General features: G+C 47.2%; 1 protein-coding gene across 2 annotated transcripts in view; it reads right to left on the bottom strand.

Moving 5' to 3' along the window:
• Positions 1-22,089, bottom strand: part of Btbd11 (BTB domain containing 11) — a 116,505-nt gene that overhangs the window by 80,932 nt on the left and 13,484 nt on the right. For both annotated transcript variants that reach the window (XM_032910290.1, XM_032910283.1), the window contains exon 2: positions 18,603-18,807. In XM_032910290.1, coding sequence (XP_032766181.1) covers positions 18,603-18,807 — 205 coding nt within the window. The remainder of the gene's footprint in view (positions 1-18,602; positions 18,808-22,089) is intronic.

Here is a 22,089-nt window from a genome sequence, read left to right on the forward strand (position 1 = left end):
CAGCCTGAACTTGGCAGGGCGAAGAGGCAAGGCTGGGAAAATAGCTACCTGCTTTTGCTGGCCTCTTGGCCAAAATTCCGGGGCACGCCAGAACCTGACTGGCTGAATCTTGACTGAATTTCTCACAGGCTTTAAAGACTGAATGTAAGCCTGCATGGGCAAAGTTCCATATCAAAGGAAAAACATTTGGCAGGGCAAAAACACCTGAAAGGTACATTATAAAGAAGCACACGCAACTATCTAATACGCACCAAGAAGACTGAGCCAGGCGCATGCGCAATGATCTTTCTTTAAAAAAAAAAAAAAAGGCCAACGCTTTTGCTAGCTTGCTTTCTGGAGCTGCAGATACGGCCTTTTTTTCCCTCTTCAAATAACCAGAGAAGACAGATTGGGAATCCTAGGCATTCTAGTTTCAGTTTCGTAAAATCTCAAGGTTTTCTTTAAGTGGGGGCGTCTGTGGAAACACGAACAGTCCCGACTAATCTTGTTAGGGCGCTTCGCTGGGAGCCTGGAGGGAGACGCTATGGAGGCCCACGGTGATCATTCCAAGAGATCCCTTCTGTGATTGTGAAAAGAAAGCTCGCAGGCCTGGAGGTTGCCTTTCCCACAAGGCCTTGCTTCTTGAAAAAGGAGGCAGGAGGTTGGCTGGACCAGGGGAAAAGGGCTGGGCTTCTCAACCAATTTCTCCATCGCATTGGCCATCAGAGACCCTGCGAATTACCTTTCAATTGCTCTCCTCCAAACAGACTTCTCTTGTTATAGCCACTCTCTCTCCACAGATGTTTTAGTCATGCCATGGTGGGTAGTTTTCAAAGAACAGCAATTCACAAATTGGAAACAACCCAAATGACCAGCAACCAGGGAAACATTAGGCAAATTACAGTCCATTCACAAGAAGGAATATTTCACAGCCATTAAAAATGATGTGCATGAATGCTCTGCAGGACCAAAAAAAATGCTTATGGGACACTATTAAGTGAAATAAAGGGATATAAAGTTATATACCCAGTACAGATATTTTAAAAACTCTCACTATTTTTATTAAAGAACAACAACAAAAAAATACGCCAGAAGATGCCCTAAGTACTAATTTTTTGGCTACCTCTGGGTGGTATAGTTGTAGATAATTTTAGTTTTTATATTTTTCTGTATTTTCCAGTGGTTAACAAAAAGCGTGTATACCTTTTCAGGAAAAAAAAATAACTGCAGAAATTTGAATTTATCTCACTTGATATTGCAGCTGTAAAAAAATTCAGCACGCGGGGAGAGCAAGATGGACAGAAGGTTTAGACGATTAAATCGATAAAAGCCAAGACACTGGGAAACAGCGGAGGCTGTTCTGTGGAGTGACCTTTGAAGGGTGTGAACCTCTGGAGTGCGTCTTCTGGGCAGATGAGTAGATATGCTGCTCTGGCTAGTCCCACGGGGCGTGGCGCCCTGCTATGCTCGGGCTGCGATCCCCGGACACTACTGCTGAAGAGTGGGCACCCGGGGCGGTGGGTATAGCTTAGTGCTGCGATATTGGTGGTCTGTGCGAGGGCCTGGTTTAGCTCTCGACGTGGTGGTGCCCTCCTGTAATCTTAGCACCTCGGGGATGGAAGCAAGAGAATCAGGAGTTCAAGGCTACCCTCTGCTAGGTCGGGAATCTGAGACCTGGGCTGCTTGAGACCATGTCTGCTTCCAGGAAACTCCGCCCCGCCCCCCCCGCCCCCATGCTGGGCCAGCTCTTAGCTTGCACTGGGCAGCATCTAGAATTTGCACCCACAGCCCCAGATGCCTACTTCCCAGCAGTACTGTTGGGGATCACAGCCTGAGTACAGCTGGGTGGGTGTCACACCCTGTCCTTTATGTCCTCTCTGAAAATTTTTTGGCCCTTTCCCTGTGTGTTTCAGAATCCAAGCACAGGGACTGCAAAAAGCTGTCAGTTCCAGGCAAATCAAGCGATTTGCCTTGGGGCCATCCAGGAGAGGGAGGCCTGCTGGTGGCACTAGGGCCTGGAGGTTGCCGAGAATCACGCTCTGTAGACTGTGGGCTCGTCACTCTCTGGGACTCTTGCAGGAAGCTGCTTCCTGCATCATTCTGCGCTCTGTCTTTGTGTCGTGTCCTAGGCTGGCCTAACTCTCTCACCTACTCAGCACCAAGAAGGCTGAGAGACAGACAGGGCTCAGCTCTGCCTGCAAGGGTTTATCGTGGCAGCACGGGACACAGGCATGGGGGCAGTGGAGGGCCATCTGCAATGTCAGAGCTGCAGGGAGGTGTCGGGAAGATATGACCCCTGGGATCACTAAGTGTGAACACTCAGCTTCCAGCCAGTCATTGACAGGGCTCTGTGACCTTGGGCAAGGTTTTGAACCTTTCACTTTCTTCTCCATTAGTAAAATGTGGAGACTGGCCTGATCTCAGAAGGTGACCCTGAAGTTCAAGTGGAGGAGTTCTGACAAGCACTCTCCCAGGCCTGCCACAGGCCAGCACTCCACAGCCTGTCTAGCTCCTCAGTAAAGGCCCTAAGGAGAACAGAGGCTTTCTCAGGCCTTAGGGACGGCTTAACACAGTACGGGGAGGACAGAAGAGTGTGCCAAGAGAACATCCTGGGATGGGAAGGTTCTGCCTTCTGCTCTTGCCCCTCCCAAGCACCCCAGGACCCCTACCTTCAACCGTAGCCTCCTGTCAGAGGCACAAAGACCAACCCACATGGGCAGGCCATCATTTTTCCCCTCTATTTGGAACTCATGGATGCTATTCCAAATATTCAATTACCAGCAAGGCCAAGCAGCAGTCTATCCTGTGACCTCAGTACAGAGAGGGCCTCCCAGGTCCTGCACTGCAAGGCCAGACCCTGATGGCAGTAACTACAGGGTGTCAGGGTGTTAGGATATACTAACACCTGTCGGGGTGGGGGCACACGAGGCAGTGGCTTTTTATCAACTGTTAGAAAAATATTTGGGCATTTTGATGGTGAAACAGCTGTAGCATCTAGAATTTGCACCCACAGCCCCAGATGCCTACTTCCCAGCAGTACTGTTGGGGATCACAGCCTGAGTACAGCTGGGTGGGTGTCACACCCTGTCCTTTATGTCCTCTCTGAAATTTTTACCCCTTTGCTTCCCAAGTCAGACCCAAGCACCACCCCCCTCACCTGTGTCCTTCAGGTAGTCTGTCTATCACCTCCCTTAGGCATTCAGCACCCCCTTTCAGTGGTGCTGAGCTGGGGCCACACAAGGCCCCATGGTCCTCCCTCTTCTGCTCAGGGACTGACAAGCAGCAGCTAAGTGTCACCGTTCCATACTACGTCCTGGACTAGGCTGCTGGACTGTGAGCCCTTTGGGTTGTCACTCTGGGGCCTTGTAACCTTGGGCCGCTTGCCTCTCTTCTCTACCTCACCTCCTCCATCTGTAAGATTCAGACGACGCTAACCACACCTATCTTGTGAGGCTTTCATGAAGGAGGTCCCAAATCATCATTCATCGAAGTCTTTAGAGTTCTCCTGCTCCTGAAGAGTCGGAAGGCCGTCGGCTTCCATTACTGAAAAACTCATGGCAGGCATTGGATGCAACAGACTGACCGAGGGACAAGTGGATAATGAATCAAAGGCTTCGTATAAGTAAAAACAACGAGAAAAAAAATCACACAGGCCAAAACATGAGATGCTCAAATAGTGTCGAGGTACCACTTTCTTGTGAGGCACAGCTCAAAGCAGTAGAGCTTGGCAGGGGTTCATCTGGCTGTGCAGAGCTAAAGGGAGAATAAGGGATGAGTGGATTTCCGTCTACTGAGCAAGAGACTGTCGTTGATAAAGGTGCTGTCTATGCTTCAAGATCACGAAGAGGGGATTTTAAACTTACTACAAGGGAATGACAAATGGTGATGGCTATGCTAATGAGACCCATTTGCTCATGCATGGAACAAAACAGTACGATGTGCTTCAGCAGGATGTGTGGTTGTCTTGTGTCCTATGAGCAGTAAACACCAAAGAGGCAGGCTCTGTTTACCTTCATGGGAATTTAGGAAGTTAACACATGTCTCTGAGGTTTAAAAACTAGAGTCAAGTTAGATGAAGTGGGTCTGGCAATCTTTGTTTCTTTTATCATCAGCAGTGTTTGTTGAGGCCCCAGCCAGGGAAGATACTAGAAGAACAAGGGAAGAGGGAAGGGAAGCATATTGAAAACAAGATTGTTTTTAGGCCTCTGCTCGTCTCAGGGCTCCTCAGCTCCAGGCAGGGCATGTGGCTGGAAGAGGTATTCTGGGTTCATGCCTTTGTATCCTAGCTTGGTTCCTCATTAGCTGTGTGAAGCAGGCAGGCTGTTTAACCTCTCTGAGGCTAAAGGTCATCATCAAGACAGGGATAGCAAAAGGGACGAGTGGCTACTCTAGGTTCGCACTACTCTGGGGAAGATCTGTAGATGCCCTGAAACTTACAAGGCAGCTGGCATCCTGGGAGTTTCTGGAGAAACAGCATGGAGATGCTAATGATGTACTTTAGGAAGTTCTGCTCTAAGCCAGGCCCTGAGGCATAGACCTAGAAGCCAGCTACTCAGGAGGCTGAGGCAGAAGGATCACAAGTTCAAGGCTTGCCTTGGGCAATGGAGCAAGACACTCTCTCAAAATTTCTCAAAAGCTGAAAATTTAAAGAAAAGGGCCAGAGTGTAGCTCAGTGTCAGAGGATTTGCCTAGCACATGTGAGAACTCACGTTCGATCTCTGAGTATGGGAACATCGCCTCCTCTCTACAAATGCAGCTCTAGATAATTGAAAGCGATCTACAGAGTTAAGGCAATACTCATTAAGATTCAATGGCATTCTGCCTCCCCCACCCAAATAGGAGAAAAATCTAAAAATCTATGTGATTTCTGAAGAGTTCAGCAGTCCTGATGAAAGGCAGCAATGCTAGAGGAATCACAACGTAGCTTCAGACCATACTACAGAGCCATGGTAACAAAAACAGCATGGTACTGCATAAAATATGCCAGCCAAAGGAACACAGTGAGTGTCTATATCAGGTTTGCTTGTGGGGGATTGTTTTAACTAAGATAATTGATGCTGAAATACCCAGCCCATTATGGGCGGCATTATTCCTTAGGTAGGGGCTCTGTAACTGTAGAAGAATGCAGAAACTGAGTAGAGCTCAAGCAAGCAAGCAAGCAAGCAAGCAAGCAAGCAAGCAAGCAAGCAAGCAAGCATCCATTCATTCCTCTCTGTTCTTGAATGTCGATGTGATGCAACTAGTTATTGTAAATTCCCATTGCCTAAGATCCCTGCTATACAGGACTGTAATCTATAATTGAGAGCTAAACAACTCCCCTAAGTTGTTTTATTTTTTGGGAGGAGGTATTTTATCATCATCATAACAGAAATAAAACTAGTACCATCATTCACTGGAGAAAAGACGGCCTCTTCATCACAATCAAACACCCCCAAAAGCATACAATTAATAAATATAATTAATCACCCAATTAATAAAAAGAATAATGGGCAGGTGGGTTGAGCAGAAAGTTTTCAAAAGAAACACAAATAGCTAACAAGTATATGGAAAAAATGTTCACTATCCACAGCCTTCAAGGACATGTAAATCAAAGACTAGAGTGAGAGCCCATCTCAGCTCAGTCAGGATGGCTAACAGAGAAAACAAACAACAAATGCTGGCCAGGATGTGGAGAAGGAGGCACTGGCTTTCACATCTGGCAGGAGTGTAAACTGGTGTAGCTGTGACTGGAATCGGTATGGAGGTGCCTAAAAACCTCGAAACAGAGCTGCTGTTTGAGTCAGCCAAACCATCCCTAGGTGTGTACTGGGAGGGCTCTCAATCCTCACACCACAAAGCCGTTTCACGCTCACACTCAGCAGCGCTGTTCGCAGCAGTCTGGGGACAGAATTAGCCAAACAGGCAAATGGATGGGGAAATGTGGTGTTTATACACAATGGGGTTTCGTCCAGCGATAAAGAAGAGATTGCGAATTATTTGTAGACAGAAGTGGAAGTTATCATGTTAACAAAATGAACCAGACTCAGGAAGACATAATATCATGTTTTCTTTCCTACAGGGAAATTAGACTAGAGCAATATACCTATATAAGACACGAATGCAGAAGAGGTCCGTTTGGAAGGCAGGACTTCAGAAAGGGTGGGTGACAGAAGGTAATGTGTGGATATGGGCAGAGTACGTGACCCGCATGTGTGAAAATGCCATAGTGAAACCCATCATCATGAATGCCAGCTTAAAAACAATTAAAATACAACTGAGTTCAGCCGAACGATGATCTGAATGTACGATGTACATTCCAGCAGGTAGCTCATCCCGGGTCTGTAAGGATTCCTTTCATGGTGCTTGGGAAAGGAGGAGGAGTTCTTTGGCTACTGTCCTAAAACACTGCTTGCATTGAGTCTCACAGAAACTTCTGTGATGACGGTGATGTCCTAGGTCCCTGCTGTCCGTTACAAGACCCGTCAGTTGCCCCTCGAGGCCACACCAGCTGCCAAGCATCTGAAAGGAAGCTAGATTCTCTATGGCAGGGCACTAACTCTTTGGTTTGGTTTGATTCCCTTTTATTTAAATTTAAACACCCACCACGGGGAGGGATTACTGGACCAGGCCAGGCAGCTCGAGTTTGTGAGTCCGTGTTATAAACATAAGGTGTCACGGACTGGAGAGATGGCTCGGTTGGTAATACAGATGCCCTTACTAGCGTGAGTTTCTGAAGTTAACCCTTAGAACCCGTGCCAAAATGCTGGGCAGGCAGAAGTGGGAAGACCTTACTGGCCAGCAAGCCTAGATGAGTGAGAAATTCTATCTCCAAACGAAGGAGTAAAATGAATGAACAAACTGCCCAGGTGGCTAGCACATGGACAATGGTTTCTGAAGAATGAAGGGCAACTGCAATGGGCCTCTGGCCTCTATACACAATCACACCCATGCGCACACAGACACACACACACACACACTTACACACTTACACACCTACACACACACTAACACACATACTTACACATATACTTACACACACTCACACACACACTTACACAAACTTACACTCACACACACTTACACACTTACACACACTTACACTCTCACACACACACTTACACACACATACTTACACACACTTACATAAACACATACTTACACACACTTACACATACTTACACATACTTACACACACACACTTATACTCACACACACTTACACACACATACTTACACACTTACATACACACACACTTACACACACTTACACACACTTACACCCGCACACACTTACAAACACTACACACACGCTTACACACACACTTACAGACACACACACTTACACACACTCACACACACACACACACACTTACACACACACTCACACACACACATACACACACACACACTACACACACTCACACACACACACTTACACACACACACTTACACACACACACTTACACACACACGCACACGCACACACACCAGAGGCATGCTCACACAGATGCATGCACACAGACACACTTGCATACACACATACAAATCACAGAATCAATAAGCAAGAGTAGTCTTTTCCTACAAAGCAAGGGAAAGCTGGTGTCAGACCCCATGAGCCTGCTTTGGTGTCCAATGGAGCAGATCCAGAAGAGGTCTGGCTTTAGAGATGAGTAAGTGTTATACCTGCTGGTGGTCAGGCTGTACCTGCATGCTGGGGACAGGTGCTGTTCTTCAGGCTGAGCCTGCCCCTCCGCTTGTCACCCGTGGGCACAAGCTGTCCCTATACCTAGGCAAATTCCCTAGGTAACCCAGCCAAAGCTGCTTAACAAGTTCTGAGGCTGCAGATGTCGACAGTCCAGATGCCGGTGAAGTCCCATTTGCCTGGATGCTGTCCCCAGGGACAGCCCCTGTCAAATACTGCCTTACCTATCCTTTGCACAGCTCTGCATTAATTTGCCAGCTTTGAGATGTGTAGAGACATCAGGCCACCTTGGGCAAGCTACAGGTGATCATTAACTTGGGAGCTGTTTTTTTTTGCTGGTGGCTCCAGAGCTGTGCGTGCTGTAGGCTGGTCCTGTCTGGACAATGCCACATCCTGCTTGTTCGGGTAAACTGCAGAGGCTAGAGCTAGCCCTCACTGGGATGGTTATCAGGTTCCAAGAATCTGCAAAGCCACATCACTGGCAGATGTAGTCACTACCAAAGCTTAATTCTTGTCTGCATGTAGCTTTAAAAAAATGGAGGTTGGTATAAACCCTGAACAAAAATTAAACAAAAAGAATGGTAATACCTTGTTAGACTGATGCCCAAGTCCCCAACAGCTTCACCTGGGAGATAGTTAGAAAGAGAAAGTGTAAGCACCACCCTCAGGCCTAAGGAACTCAAGCTACATTTTAACAAGATTCCCCAGGCAATTCAAATCCTTGAAGCCTGCTCCAAGCTCACGTGAGAGACAGCAGAGACAACGCAGTGGTGATGGCCATTGTTTCTAATGTGGGCTGAGACCTTTAAAGAGCTTTAAACGTGTCAACGCGCAAAGCTCCACGAGCTTCTAGTACAGTCCAGGAAAGCGAGGCTCGGAGTGGCCGAGTAACTTATCCAAGATCACTCAGCCAATGGGGTGAAAGCCAGGGTATCAATCTAAGTGCTTAATCTCCAGTATTAAAGAATGCCCGGAGCACATTTCTCTTCCTTAACAGACATATACATGGATCAAAATCTCATTGTGCCTTGTAAATAGATATAATTATTGCCCATCAATTTTATATAAAATGGATGGGCTATGATGCTTGCTGGATTCTGAGTAAGAATTCTTCTCTTACTATCAGTTTAATGTTATGCTGCAGACAAGCATGTGGGGGAATACTACATGGTCTACAAAGTACCTTACATGTGCATGCCAGGCACAGAGGAGATACTGATGAAATAACAGCATCCCATGCCAGCATCTCGAGATCTACCTAGGGAGCACCTGGGCTCTCAGGCACAGCCCTGCCTGGTCTCACCTCCCTGCTCTGTGCTCTGGGCTCCCGGGCATAGCCCTAGCTGGTCTCATCTCCTTGCTCAGCGCTCTGTTCTGATCCTCTCTGATGACAATGGGTCTCTCCACCTTCCTTCCAGCCTAGAGTGTGGCTGTGTCCCACATCCTCTCTCGGACAGGGCCTGCCTCTCTGCTCTGACCCGTTCTGTACTCAGGACTCATTCAGACTTGCCTGTGTACCTATGACCATGGGCCCTGAGTTTACCTTGTTGCATCTGTCGAGTGGGAGAGAGGGGTGACATATTGCGCACCTATGAAATTTAGGAAAGACCCTGCCATGTAATAAGGGCTCACCGAAATCACTAGGCATCTAAGGGACGCCAGGCTGGATTACAGGGGTAGAGATAAGTGTGAAGAATAGCACTTGTGTGTGTTAGGATAAATGGAGGGAGGTTGGGGTACCAAGGTGTGCCACCAAACAGAAGATCTAGCTTAAGAGGTTTATTGGAGAGAGATGAGAGTGAAAGGTCATTTCTGAGCAGAGACATAAGGGGCAGACAGACACCATCAGGCAGACAGACAGACAGGGAGACAGAGAGAAGTGGGGGGAGGGTGTGGAGAGGGGAACCAGGAAGAGATTGGGGGTGGCAGGGGGCCCTTTTATATGCAGCACCTAGCACCCCTGGCACCTAGTTTTGGCATCGGGTGATGATGTAGAACGGCCGCTAGGTCCCTGTGGGCAGGGAGGTGGGAATGCATGACTGTGTGTCTGTGAGTTCAGCAGTCATCCAAATAGCTGAGGAAGGAGGAGTCATTTCTGAATGACAGCCATAGAAGAAGCAAGCCTGGAGAGTGCATAGCTTGTGAACTGCAGAGCCAGTACTGAGCTGAGGGCTGCCCGAGTGGGCGCTGACAACATGGTTCTCCCAGGCAGCATCCAGGATTCCCAGGTATTAGAATGAAGCCGCATTTGGTCCTGCAAACATCTACCTGGTGCTTATGATATACGATATACCAAGCTGGGTTCTGGTTACTCTAAACGGTCAAGCAGGAAGGAAGGGTTGGCAGAAGAGGTGATGTCCAAGATTAACCAAGATTTAACCTTGCAAATATGAACTGACGATGGTGGCCAGCTGGCGAACTAGAAGGAAGAGAGAATTCCCAGGAGTGGATACGCATGGGCAAAGAAACTGAGGCACCCCGGTGCACAGCTTGTGTAAACATGACCGTGACTCTAGGTGTGTCCTCTACATCCTACTGGATCTTAGTTGTCTTCAACATGAATGAAGCAAGTGAACTTCGTTTATTCCAGGACATCATTTGACTTTAAGTCCCATGTCCTGTGTCAGAGCAGTTCATTGAAACCTATGCCTTCAGGGGTTATTCAATGAGAAGAATGTCCCTATATCACTATGTATGGTGGTTTGACTAGATATGGCTCCCATAGATTCGTGTGTTTGAATGCTTAGCCCGTAGGGAGTGGGACTATTAGGAGGTGTGGCCTTGTTGGAGTGGGTGTGGTCTTGTTGGAGTAGGTGTGGCCTTGTTGGAGTGGGTGTGGCCTTGTTGGACTGGGTGTGGTCTTGTTGGAGTAGGTGTGGCCTTGTTGGAGTGGGTGTGGTCTTGTTGGAGTGGGTGTGGCTTTGTTGGAGTGGGTGTGGCCTTGTTAGAGTAGGTGTGGCCTTAGAGTAGGTGTGGCTTTGTTAGAGGAAGTGTGTCGCTGTGGGGACAGGTTTGAGGTCTCCTATGCTAAGCTGCACTCAGCGTGGCACACAGGCTCTTTCTGCTGTCAGGGGATCAAGATGTAGAACTCTCAACTCCTCCTGCACCATGTCTGCCTGGACGCTGCCATGCCTCCAACTGTGATGATAATGGACTGAACCTAAGAAACTGTAAGCCAGCCTCAATTAAATGTTTTCCTTTATAAGAATTGCCTTGGTCTTGGTGTTTCTTCACAGCAATAAAACCATGACCCAGTGTCATGAAACAACCTTTGTTTGATGTCACAGCCCTTGCCACTGGTCACAGGGGCCATGCAGAATTTCTTCTTCATTGCCTTTTGGTACTTATCATGTTTTATTGAATAAGGATGTTCATTCTAATGACCTATAAACATCTATGAAGGTCACAAAAGACTCCAAAGATTTGAGATGAGGTTTTCAAACATTATCATTGAAAAAGAAATCCACTATCCGTTAAGAGGAAAACAGCCTAGGAAATATGAACACACACCAGAGGTCAACTCCCAGGGTTCAAGTCCTCCAACTTGAACTTCATGCCCTTGGGCAAGCTAATTAACTCCAGTCAGGTGACCACAAAGCCCCTCAACCTGTGGGTTGTGACTCCTTGGTGGGAGGGTGTCGAATGATCCTTTTATAGGGGTCACATATCAGATATCCTGCATATCAGGTGTTTACATTACATATCACAGTAGCAAAATTGCAGTTATGAAGTAGCAATGAGAATAACTTTATGGTTGGAGGTCACCATAACACGAGGAACTGTGTTAAAGGGACATAGCATTAGGAAGGTTGAGAACCATTGGGTTAACAGGATCTAGAAGGAAAGCTTCATGAGCACACACACACACACGTATGCACACATGAACACACACACACATGCCTTACCTCATAAAGAGTATAGCGGTATTTACAATTTCAATCTGAATTTGTTGTTGTTATTTTTAAGCGATAGTTACAAGGTCAGCACTTTTGTATTTTCTGGAAGAGGCCAAACCCTACTTTCAGTTTTATGAACATTCGAGTATCTGTTGCTAGGAATTGGCTAGAGCTGTCATCTAAATAATACGTAAGTGAATGAGTGCAGCTGTGTCCCAGTAAAAGTTTATTTTCAAAGCCAGGCAATGGGCCAGTTTGGCCATGGGGTATCACCCGCTAATGTGTGCACCATGGTGACTTACAGCTCGCTCATGAACTATAACTTGCGGTTTCACACTTTCTGGGGTTGGAGTAAGTTTTTACCCTGGTCAGATAAAGTAAGTTGCGGCCACGTCCAAGTTACAACCATATGGTATTTTAAAACCTTGCCTTGGGCTGGAGAGATGGCTCAGTGGTTAAGAGTACCCGACTGCTCTTCCAAAGGTTATGAGTTCAATTCCCAGCAACCACATGGTGGCTCACAACCATCTGTAAAGAGATCTGATGCCCTCTTCTGGTGTCTGAAGACAACTACAGTGTACTTATATACATTAAATAAATAATCTTAAAAAAAAATATATTAAAAAAAAAAAAAAACAAAAACCTTGCCTCTGGAGTCGGTGTTTTCAAACTCGGCATGTATGTTTTTCCTTACTACAAATCATTTGTGTGCTGGTTGAGATTTGGGGCCAGTTTCCAAAAGCCCTTACAGGAGTTCATCTTAGCTGTTAACTTGATGGATTTAGAATCACCGTGGAAACAAATCTCCGAGCACACCTGTGAAGGATTATTAGCTTAGGTTAAGTGAGGTGGGGAAACCCACCTCACCTATGAGCACCACTGACTCCTGGGGTTCCGGACTGAAGAAGAAGAAGGAACTCAGCTGAGGGTCAGCCTCCATCACCCTCTCCACCTCCTGATCGTGGAGACGACGCGACCAGCTGTCTCAAGCTCTCGCTTTTATGGGTTCCAGGTCCTCAAACCGTGAGCCCAGACCACACCGTCCCTTGCCTAAATCGCTTTTGTCAAGCACGTTTGTCACAGCGAGGAGACAGGTAACTAATTCAGCCACTGACGGCCATGTGTCGGGCAGGACCCTTTGTGTGCTTGTTCATCTGGGCCCTCTGAAAAAGGAGCTGGCGATTTTCTCTGAGAAGAGTTATTACATAAGCCCTGCTGAAGTTGCCAGAGCCATTGCCTCTCTTCTCTTTTGAGCTTGTGAGACTTCCAGGATGTTAACTCAAGGTGTCCCTGTGCTGGGACAATCTTTTTGTTCCCAACTGTTAGAGGATAAGCCAGCCACTTATGACATGTATGTCCAATAAAGTCAAAAAACACTGAACTATGAAAATAAAGCATGTGTATTATTATTATTATTATTATTATTATTATTACTATTACTATTATTACTATTATTTAAGGACAGTAAAGAAGAAAGTGTGTAGTAGGACTTTTTGGCTCTGAAGAACCTGAGCTTACATTCCCAGGTATGAGCATTCCCATGCTATATGGGTCACGGTTCCCCAAGCTACAAGTTCCCTTCCCAGCTTTCCCAGCAAAGGTACAAGAGTTTGATCTGAAGCTACAAGCTGTGACAGGTGTCATGTCCAGCTGACAGGAATTGTGACAGAGATCTCCCCTCTCTTGGGGCAATGGTTACAGAAGTATTCTGGAGTATCTCATGGTCAGTAGTGGTGAGGTGAAGTCAGCTGTCTAGGGCTGGGTGTAACTTGGATACTGCTCTAGGCTGAGCCTGGAGTTTTGACTTTCTGACTCCAGTGGCCATCAGAAGTCTTTGAAGGCTCAACTAAACATCTAGACTCACAGTTTATCCTGGCCCTTGTCTGGCCCAGCAGCCGGCTAAGATCTAGTCAACAGGGATGTAGCAGGGAGCCTTTCACTTGCCTACTCTGGAAGAGCTGCCATCTACCCAGGGGACACTCAGATGTGGGGACAAGGTTTACCTGAATAGTTGTGGGGACTTCTGTAGTTTACAAATCCCACATCTCTTGGGAGAATCTAAAGATTTAGCCACCAAGTTCCCTTCAAAAGAGTGACAGGAGTCAGAGAATTGAGAAAATCCTAAGGCTCTGGGTCCTTGTCAAACATTTCTAGAACTATCATATCGGGCCAGATGTAATTTATCAACATGTGGCCATTCTGATGTTGCACCGTGTTGCTTAGCAACACAGCTGACACTGCAACTTTTATCAAGTTTCCAGGGGAACAGAGCCAGGGAATTAATTGCAGGTCAACTTCTCACACAGAAGAGGACAGGGGATGTGAGCCTTCTGCCCATGCCCAGCCTTTCAGAGCTTTTTCTTTTGCTTTAAGCAGTTCCCCTAGGTTCAACTTAGGCAAGTAAGGATCTGACAGAATATTTACATCCAGACTTCTGTATGCTTTGCACAACCCTAGGAAAGCCCTTGGGAATCTGTTGAAATAGGAACCTTGTTTCCCCTGTGGGTGAAAGTGCCTTAAGAATTTATAGGAGAGGTGCACTTTTGGCAAAGTGAAGATCTATGGAGATATAACCGGATGATATTTACCTCTAAGGTTCTGGTCTGCTTGCTTTATGAACTCTGTTTCTTCAAGTGTAAACTCTCTTGCATGGCAAGGCCGTTTTGTTACACACCATTAGGTTTCCTCAAACACTTGGCAATGCATGAAGGAATGATGCTCACGGTTGTGGCTGAGATCCCCAGAGATCTCTCCTGCCACATTTGTCTGCACATTCTGCTGGCTGAAGAGGTGAGAACTATTGCTACCTGGGATCAGTTCTGCTTCTTTTCCTTCCAGAAAGACGGGGTGGGGGGCAGGCAGACCTGTCCTGTCTACTCTCGTCAGTGAAGCTCTTCATTGTTCCTCCCACACAGCACCACATAATTAAGGCCACAAAGCATTCCTATCTCTTCTCTCCTTGTTATTATTATGTTACATTGTGGCAATAAATAAGTGAATTCATCCGTGGCCAAAGACATCGAGGAATCACTGATATTTACAGCAAAGATGATGACTTGGGAGGGGGGACTTGTTCTCAACATAAAGTAATTCTATTTTAAAAAGTAGCTCACCCTCAGTATTAAGGTGTTTGGAACACACCACTGTGGTTTGGAAAATAAACAGCTTAATTATAAATCTCACAAAATCTGTCTGATTTTTTTAACAAAAGGAATATACCTGCCACACTTGACAGCCTCTAACAGCTCTAGAAATAGTAGCCAAAGTCCTGACAGAACAAGCTACACTAATCTCATACTCCCACTGAGTTTCTTCAAACCACCACACAGAAAAACGGAACCATCCACAACAGGGCAGCAAGTGCAGAACTGAGTTCACGTTTCACAGGACACAGCCCCTGTAAGCTTCATCTTAGATTTTAATCGAGAAAAACTCTTTGGATCAGAAGTGACTGCATGAGGCATGAAAGAATCCACATTTTAGCCAGTTATTTCACAGGCTCGTTATTGGAATGGGAAAACCTATATATCACCTCTATTCCTAAGGAGCTGATGATCTAGAAAACACACACACAGACACACAGACACACACACACACACACACACACACACACCACATACACATATGCATACACTATGGCCTTATACAAATTTGCCAGAAGAGAGTGCCAAGAAGATGCCACTGAGAGCAGTGGGCACACAATTCTAAGAAGAGTCCTATCTCCCAAGGAAAGTTCTTTCTGAAGCTGACTATGCATAATGGTTTCAGATGTTAAACTCGAAAGTGTTAAGGGACAGGAAGAGAGCTGTTCTTGTAGAAAGAGCCGCTCATGAGCCTCAGTGAGGACAAAGATAAGAACATTTTAGAGAGAAAAAAATGTAGGATAGCAGCTTTCTTTTTTGGTAGCAGCAGTGGTGAAGGATTGCCCTGGGTGTGTGAGCTCTGATATCTGACTCACGTCTTGTACCTGTCCCATGAGGAGTGTCCTTTCTCATGTTTCAGACGACAAAAGGTGATCCCAAGAGGTGGAATCACTCGTTCAAGTTGTCAGAACTGTACAAAGCCAGGCTGGGATTCCTATCCGGCATCTACCTGACTCCCTGAGCTGTAGGATTTCCAGAAGACAAAAGCAATCAGGACTTTTAGAAATGTTAACATCTACTTTGGTTTTTAGAAAGTCCAACCAAGGAGAGACGAAAAGAATGACATAAATGTCTTTGAGGGAGTCCGGGACATGTAGCTCATGTCCGTTTCAAGTATGGCCTGGAAGTTCTGCATTTCTTCGTGGGCCTCTTTAGACTTCCAACTGCTCCAGCCACACTCTGAATGCAGAAATAGACTCAAGACGGGAAAATGGCTGCTGATAAACACAGTGGATATAGGAACCACACACTTGTATGGGCAGGGTCACGCAACAGCATGGCCTATTAGCTCTTAGAAGTTTAAATCTGGTAACGGTGAGGAGGGTGGAGCTGGCCAGAAGGTATAAAAGCTCACTTGTTGTGCAGATCGTTGAGAAATCAGCTTCAGTAATCAAGGTGAGAGGGGACGGGAGTCATGAAGCACAGCCACAGTCGCCTGGGCAGAAGGGAACAGAGACTTGAGACGTCACAGACTCTGCATGCGCTGTACAACACTGGTCCTCTGGTACAACATGGCTGCTGCCCCAGTGAACCAGCAGTGTCTGTGATTATCCTAGGCAGAGCTGAAGAAGGTTTAGCCCCATTAGCTTTCTAACATGAGTGGAGGAGGGGCTCACAAGGCCCTGTTACCTACTGAGATATACAGGCAGTCGACAGGGTTATTTGAAGGAGGGGACAAGACAGGCACAGCCCTCTGCAAAGATGTGTGTGTGTGTGTGTGTGTGTGTGTGTGTGTGTGTGTGTGTGTGTGTGAGTGTGTGTGTGTGATTAAACTCACTGTTACACTAAACTAGACCTGTATGGCAACATTTCCTGTTTGGTGCCCTCTCTTTCATGTGCAAATAGATCTCTCCAGAAAAAGTCATTCTGCAACATGCTGTCTGGTTGTAAAAGCAGGCACAAGAGCCCTAGTTTTCTAAAGCCAGTGGGAGTGCCTTCCTTAGAGACTAGAGAGACAGAAGAGCAGCCGATTTGGGGCTATGATGACTTCAGTTCTACAATGATGTCAGAATTCCTGAGGGACATGTTCCACAGACAGCTGGAACTGGATCGGTCCATGTCTACATTGTTTATCTGTTGGCTTCCCCCTGTGCACCTAGCATTGATCTCAGCAATGGCTCTGGTGCCATGGGACACTGTGAAGCTCACAGGCATTGGACAAACACAGGAGTCTGTATGGAACCACAGGTTGGTTGTTTTGCTAGGCAGGGGTCACGAGAATCCACCCGAGTGTATGAGACTAGACAACAGGAACCTGAGGGAAAGGCAGGATGGAAGAGTTTGCCTCAGAGGACGAAATCTTTGGCTGGGCATGGAGAAGCATCATCTGTAGTGATGCAAAGGTCAAAGGTGACATAAGAGAGGCGGGTCAAGGAATCTCACCACTGCCTAGGCTCTGAAAGGTTTAGTACCTCTTAGGCCGAGGCCAATGGCCTCTGTTCCCTCAACTCTGAGGACCTATAGTTCAAGAATCTAAGGTGCTGGTGTGTCCATCTGAGGTTAGATGTTGTTCAGGGACTGCGGACATTTCAGTCCAGGGGGCCATGTTTGCGCATGGAAGTTTGCCTAGGGTGTCAGCTGATTTGGCCTGGGAACTGAGGGACCTTGGTGACTCCTGATCTGTTAGCTTCAGATGACTGGTTATTGATACTAACTACTCGGGATTCCTGAAAGCTGAGAAGATCTCTGTTGCCTGGCCATTTTTCATCCTCTTGCTTTAACAGAATGCTGAGAGGTGGGAGGGTCTCAGGGGAGCCCATTGGGCACAAGTTACTGTGGTAGAAACAGAACCACTGAGGGTTTGTTGTTTGTTTTAATAGAATCATTTGGATTGGAGCCAAGCTGGGGACTGTTCTGCCCCGTGTTCGTCATAGCTACAATGACAACAGTAAGAAGGGGCGTTGATAGGCTACTTGGGTGTGCTAGGCGTTGTTCAAATCACTTAAGTTTCCTACAGCCCTGTTTTAAAAAATTGCTTTTTTATATCCCATTTTGCAGATGAAGAAACCAAGGCAGAGGAGGGGAAGGCATTTACTCAAGGCCTCAGGTTTTAGTCGGAAGTGCCCGGGTTGGAGCACTGGCAGTATGTATTTCAACGCCTATTCTCCTAGGTATGAGCGGGAGTCGTTTCCATTAGCGTTAGACCAAGCAAGGCCCGATTCATTTGCCTGGAGAAAAGACAGGTAAGAAGGGGGCAAGGGAGGGACACTTCCAGGTAGCCTGTTTTGAAAGCTATTTCTAATCCCAGACCTCTGAGAGAGTGGGGATATTCCCCAGAGGATCCCGGGATTTCAAGGTTTAAGGAATCCTGGGAAATTGTGTAATTAGGCTTCCTGGTGTGCAGAAGGGAGGCTGAGACAAGCAGAAATGGAGGGACACAGCTCAGAGCCCCTTCTCATCCTTCTCTTCCCACAAGGATTCCACGCTACGGGGACAGCTAAATGTCTTTTCCCAGGACAGCCTAGCTGTGTCTGTGGCATCCACAGGGACCCTCTTCTGGCTAGGCAGGTGCTCTAATCGGCCGGAGGTCCCAAGGTAGCCGTGAAGGAAGAAAGATTGAGACATTTAAGAGGATGGCGCCCGCGAATTATTTACAAGGAAGTCAAACTGCATTCCAGAGGTTCCTTCCCCTTGGAGATACGCAGGCACACTCCTGTGACCCAGGCCAGTTTTATCCTGTACAGGACTAGGCACATATAAGGCTATTTCCAAAACTCCACCAGGCTTTAAGATATCTCCTCAGGTCATGAGGTTCCCCTCCAGTGTGCTACGGGATAGGGACAGCAATTCTCTCCCATCCCCACCCCGCAATCTATCTTCATCTCGGAGGGCAGTGCCAATTCATCACAGGGCTATGGCGCGCCAAGAGCTGTTCTGTGATGCTCGGAAGCCAGGCAAGACGTACCTTTCCACCTGGAGGTTGACCTTGGAAGGTTCTACGTTGGGATTTTCCCACTCCATTTGCGGGCAGTGCATGAAGTAGCAGAGAGTGTACAGGGCTTCCGGCTCCCAGTAGAGCGCCCCCTGCTTGTGGTGCAGGGGAGTACCATTGCCATGGTGTTTCACATTGAGGGGCTGTAGATGGTGCATCGCCCGGGACACAAGATCACCTATGGACAGAAGCAAAAATTTAGAACCTCCAGGCACAGGCATCAACCTGAAGATCTTTGCAGAGACCCTGGACCCTGGTTCCCTCAAACACTGAAATGGCCTCACATTAAACAGAGAGAAAGAACATTCGCGATGGTCAGGGACACGATCTGAAGCAGAGATGGTAAAGGAATCATTTGGAGTCTTGCTGCTCTGCAACTCCAATGGTTTCCTCTTCTCTCTAACGTAGCCCATGATAGCCCCAAAGTCGCCACGTAACTGAGGATAACTTGAACTTCTGATCCCGCATCCATCTTCTGAGTGCTGGGATTGTAGACATGAGCTATCACAACTCTGGATAGAGCCCAGGGCGTCTCAGTGCATGCTGGGTATCCTACCACTCTCTCCCCAGCCCTAGAAATCCAATTTCTAAGAAGCAGACGCACGTGGGAAGGCCTTTGCACTTTGCTCCTGTTAACTGCTTCTCCTTCCTCAAATTCCATCGTATCCACTGTGTGGCTGAGGGGAACCCCTCCAGGAAGCCATGCTAGAGCCATCTTGCCCATTTCAATTAGCACCCTGTGCTTCCTGGGTAGCTCTCCGGGATAAACTTAGAACTCGCCTCTCCTCACACCATGATTCCCCCTTACGTGGTGTTTCCTGGATGCTTCCCAGCAACGGTTTGGATGCTTCAATCCATGTCTAGAAAGTAGGCTGGACTCAATGTGCACCTCAAAGCCTATGTGTTGAAGACTTGCCCTACAATTCCACAGCCGGGACTGTTGGGAGGGGCTTAGAGCCTGATGGGAGGCCGTGGAAATGTGAGACTGGCTCTGCAGGAGGAAGCTGGTTCCTGGGCGTACACCTTTGGGAGGTGTATTTTGTCTCCAGTCAGTGAGTGGAGTCACTCTACTCTCTCACGCACGCCCTGCCATGATGTTCTGTCCCGCCACAGGTCCAGAACACAAAAACGGAACCGAGCGCTCACGAATTGGCACCTCAGAAACTGTGAGCTAAAGTATCCTTTCCTTCTTTCTTGGGCATTTTGTCACCATGGTCTATGTGCATACATAATTTATGTGCACATTTGCGCAGGTACCCGGAGAGTCCAGAGAGTGCCCGATGCCCTGGAGCTGAACTTACAGGTGTTTGGGAAATCACCTGATAATGGGTCCCGGGAGCCAAACCTAGGTACCCTGAGGCATCTCTCCAGCACCGCATACAAGACTGTAAGTCGCTTACGGATGAAGACATGGGAGCCCAGAGAGGTTTCATTACTTCTCAAGGTTCCATAGCTGTAAACAGGTAGGAGGAGAAGAGCTGGGGTTCGAACCTGGGGTTCTGACTACAGAATCCAAGCACTTAGCCACACTCCTTAACACCAGGGTCTGTTTCCCTCTCCTCAGCGCTAGCCAGCCTGAAAAGTATGCTGTTCGTTTTTCCTTTTTCTTTTCTTTTTTTTAAAAGTTTTTTACTTTTGCTTATGTGCATGCATGTGTGTCTGATTCTGGGTTTGTGCATGTGAATATGGTATCTGCAGAGGCCAGAGGAATTAGATTCCCTGGGACTAGAGCTCCAAGCAGTTATGAGCTGCCTGATGTGGGTGCTGGGAACTAAACTCCAGTCCTCTGCAAGAGCTGTGGGAACTCTCATAGTTCACTTATTTTTTTACTTTTTTTTTAAATGTGTGTTTGTGTTCTGTCTGCATGTATGTCTGTGTGTGAGGTTGTCAGATCCTGGAGGTACAGACAGTTGTGAGCTGCCATGTGGATGCTGGGAATTGTACCTTCCGGTAGAGCCACGAGTGCTTACAACCGCTGAGCCATCTCTCCAGCCTCAAATCAGGCTTCTAGATCAAGTCACACCTACATGTTTTTACTGGTCCAAGGGCAGATCTTCCTGTGGGAGGCGGATGGAGCTCAGAAGTCTTTGTTCTGGCTAAGACAACAGTTCCATTCTTCACGGAAGTTGTCATGCCAAAGTGAGCAATCTTCCCTGCGACTTGCTTAATTTTAAATGTACTCATTTTGTTGTATTTAAATACATCCACGTAATGAGGAAAATTATATCACTCTCCTAAATAGACTATGAGCCTCGCTTGCCATAAATAGAAAGGAAATCTGATGAAGACAGCTCAATTTTGCTTCTGCTTTCTTCTTAAACGAATAACCAAGTATCAAGAAGAGGTTTGGGGGTTCGTATCAATCAGAGCCTTTCTTAAGTAATTATGGTTAAATCGGCTTCAGGAAAAAAAAAACAGCACATGATAAATGCATTTTAATGCCCTGCCCCTGGCCACTAAAGTCATTTCATGTACAGTGAAAAGCATGCACTGCTCTTTCAGAGGACCAGAGTTCAGTTCCTAGCACCCACACCAGGCTGCCCATTGCTGCACCACCTCTAGTCCCAGAATATCTGATCCCTTCTTCTGGTCTCTGTGGATAGCCCACCCATGAGGCATGGCATTCTTGTGCATGCACACACATGCACACACCCACACACCACACACACACACACACACACACACACACACACACACACACAGGTCCTGGTCTGCTGGCCTACCTTGCAAGTGCTGGGGCCCGCAGAAGACAGTCACCAGCCATATCTTTATAGTCTGACTTTGCAGCTTAGGCTGGCTTCGAACTCCCTATCTAGTCCAGGTTTGATAGGACTTGTGGGTATCCTCCTGCCTCAGCCTCCCTTCCAAGTGTGAAGACAATAGACATGAGCCACCAGGCCTGCTCTTCCTATCCCTCTCCCTCTCCCTGTCCCTCTCCTTGTCCCTGTCCCTGTCCCTGTCCCTGTCCCTGTCCCTGTCCTTCTCCCTCTCCCTCTCCCTCTCTCTCTGGACACAAAACAATATATTTTCTGACTGAACCCAGGCTTCAGAGTTTGCTCATTTCCACCATCCTGCTGAGCCTCTCAACAATACACTTTACCTGAACTCAAAACCCAAGAGCAGGGGGCCAAACGGGGAGCAGAAGCTTATCCTCTGAGGATTTAAACTCTATTCTAGGTTCCCTATTTACCTACAAGAGGAGTCACCAGCATAAGTGGTGATGGAAAAGAGTATAGTCCGCTCCATTAGAGGGACATAAGGTCCTCAAGTCCCTCCCTCTGGGTGGAGAGGTAGCTCTGCTACTCTTCTCAAAACAAGGTTCAAAGTTCTGCCGTTTCTAATGGGAGGCGTTAGAGGACAATCCACGGGATTAATACCTGCTCATCAGGTGCCAGAGCTAATTTAGATGTCAGCCTGACTGGATTAGGGGCTGCCGCACGACAGCTGGCAAAGCCTTTTT

This window comes from Rattus rattus, chromosome 1, assembly GCF_011064425.1.
Source record: "Rattus rattus isolate New Zealand chromosome 1, Rrattus_CSIRO_v1, whole genome shotgun sequence".
NCBI lineage: Eukaryota > Metazoa > Chordata > Mammalia > Rodentia > Muridae > Rattus > Rattus rattus.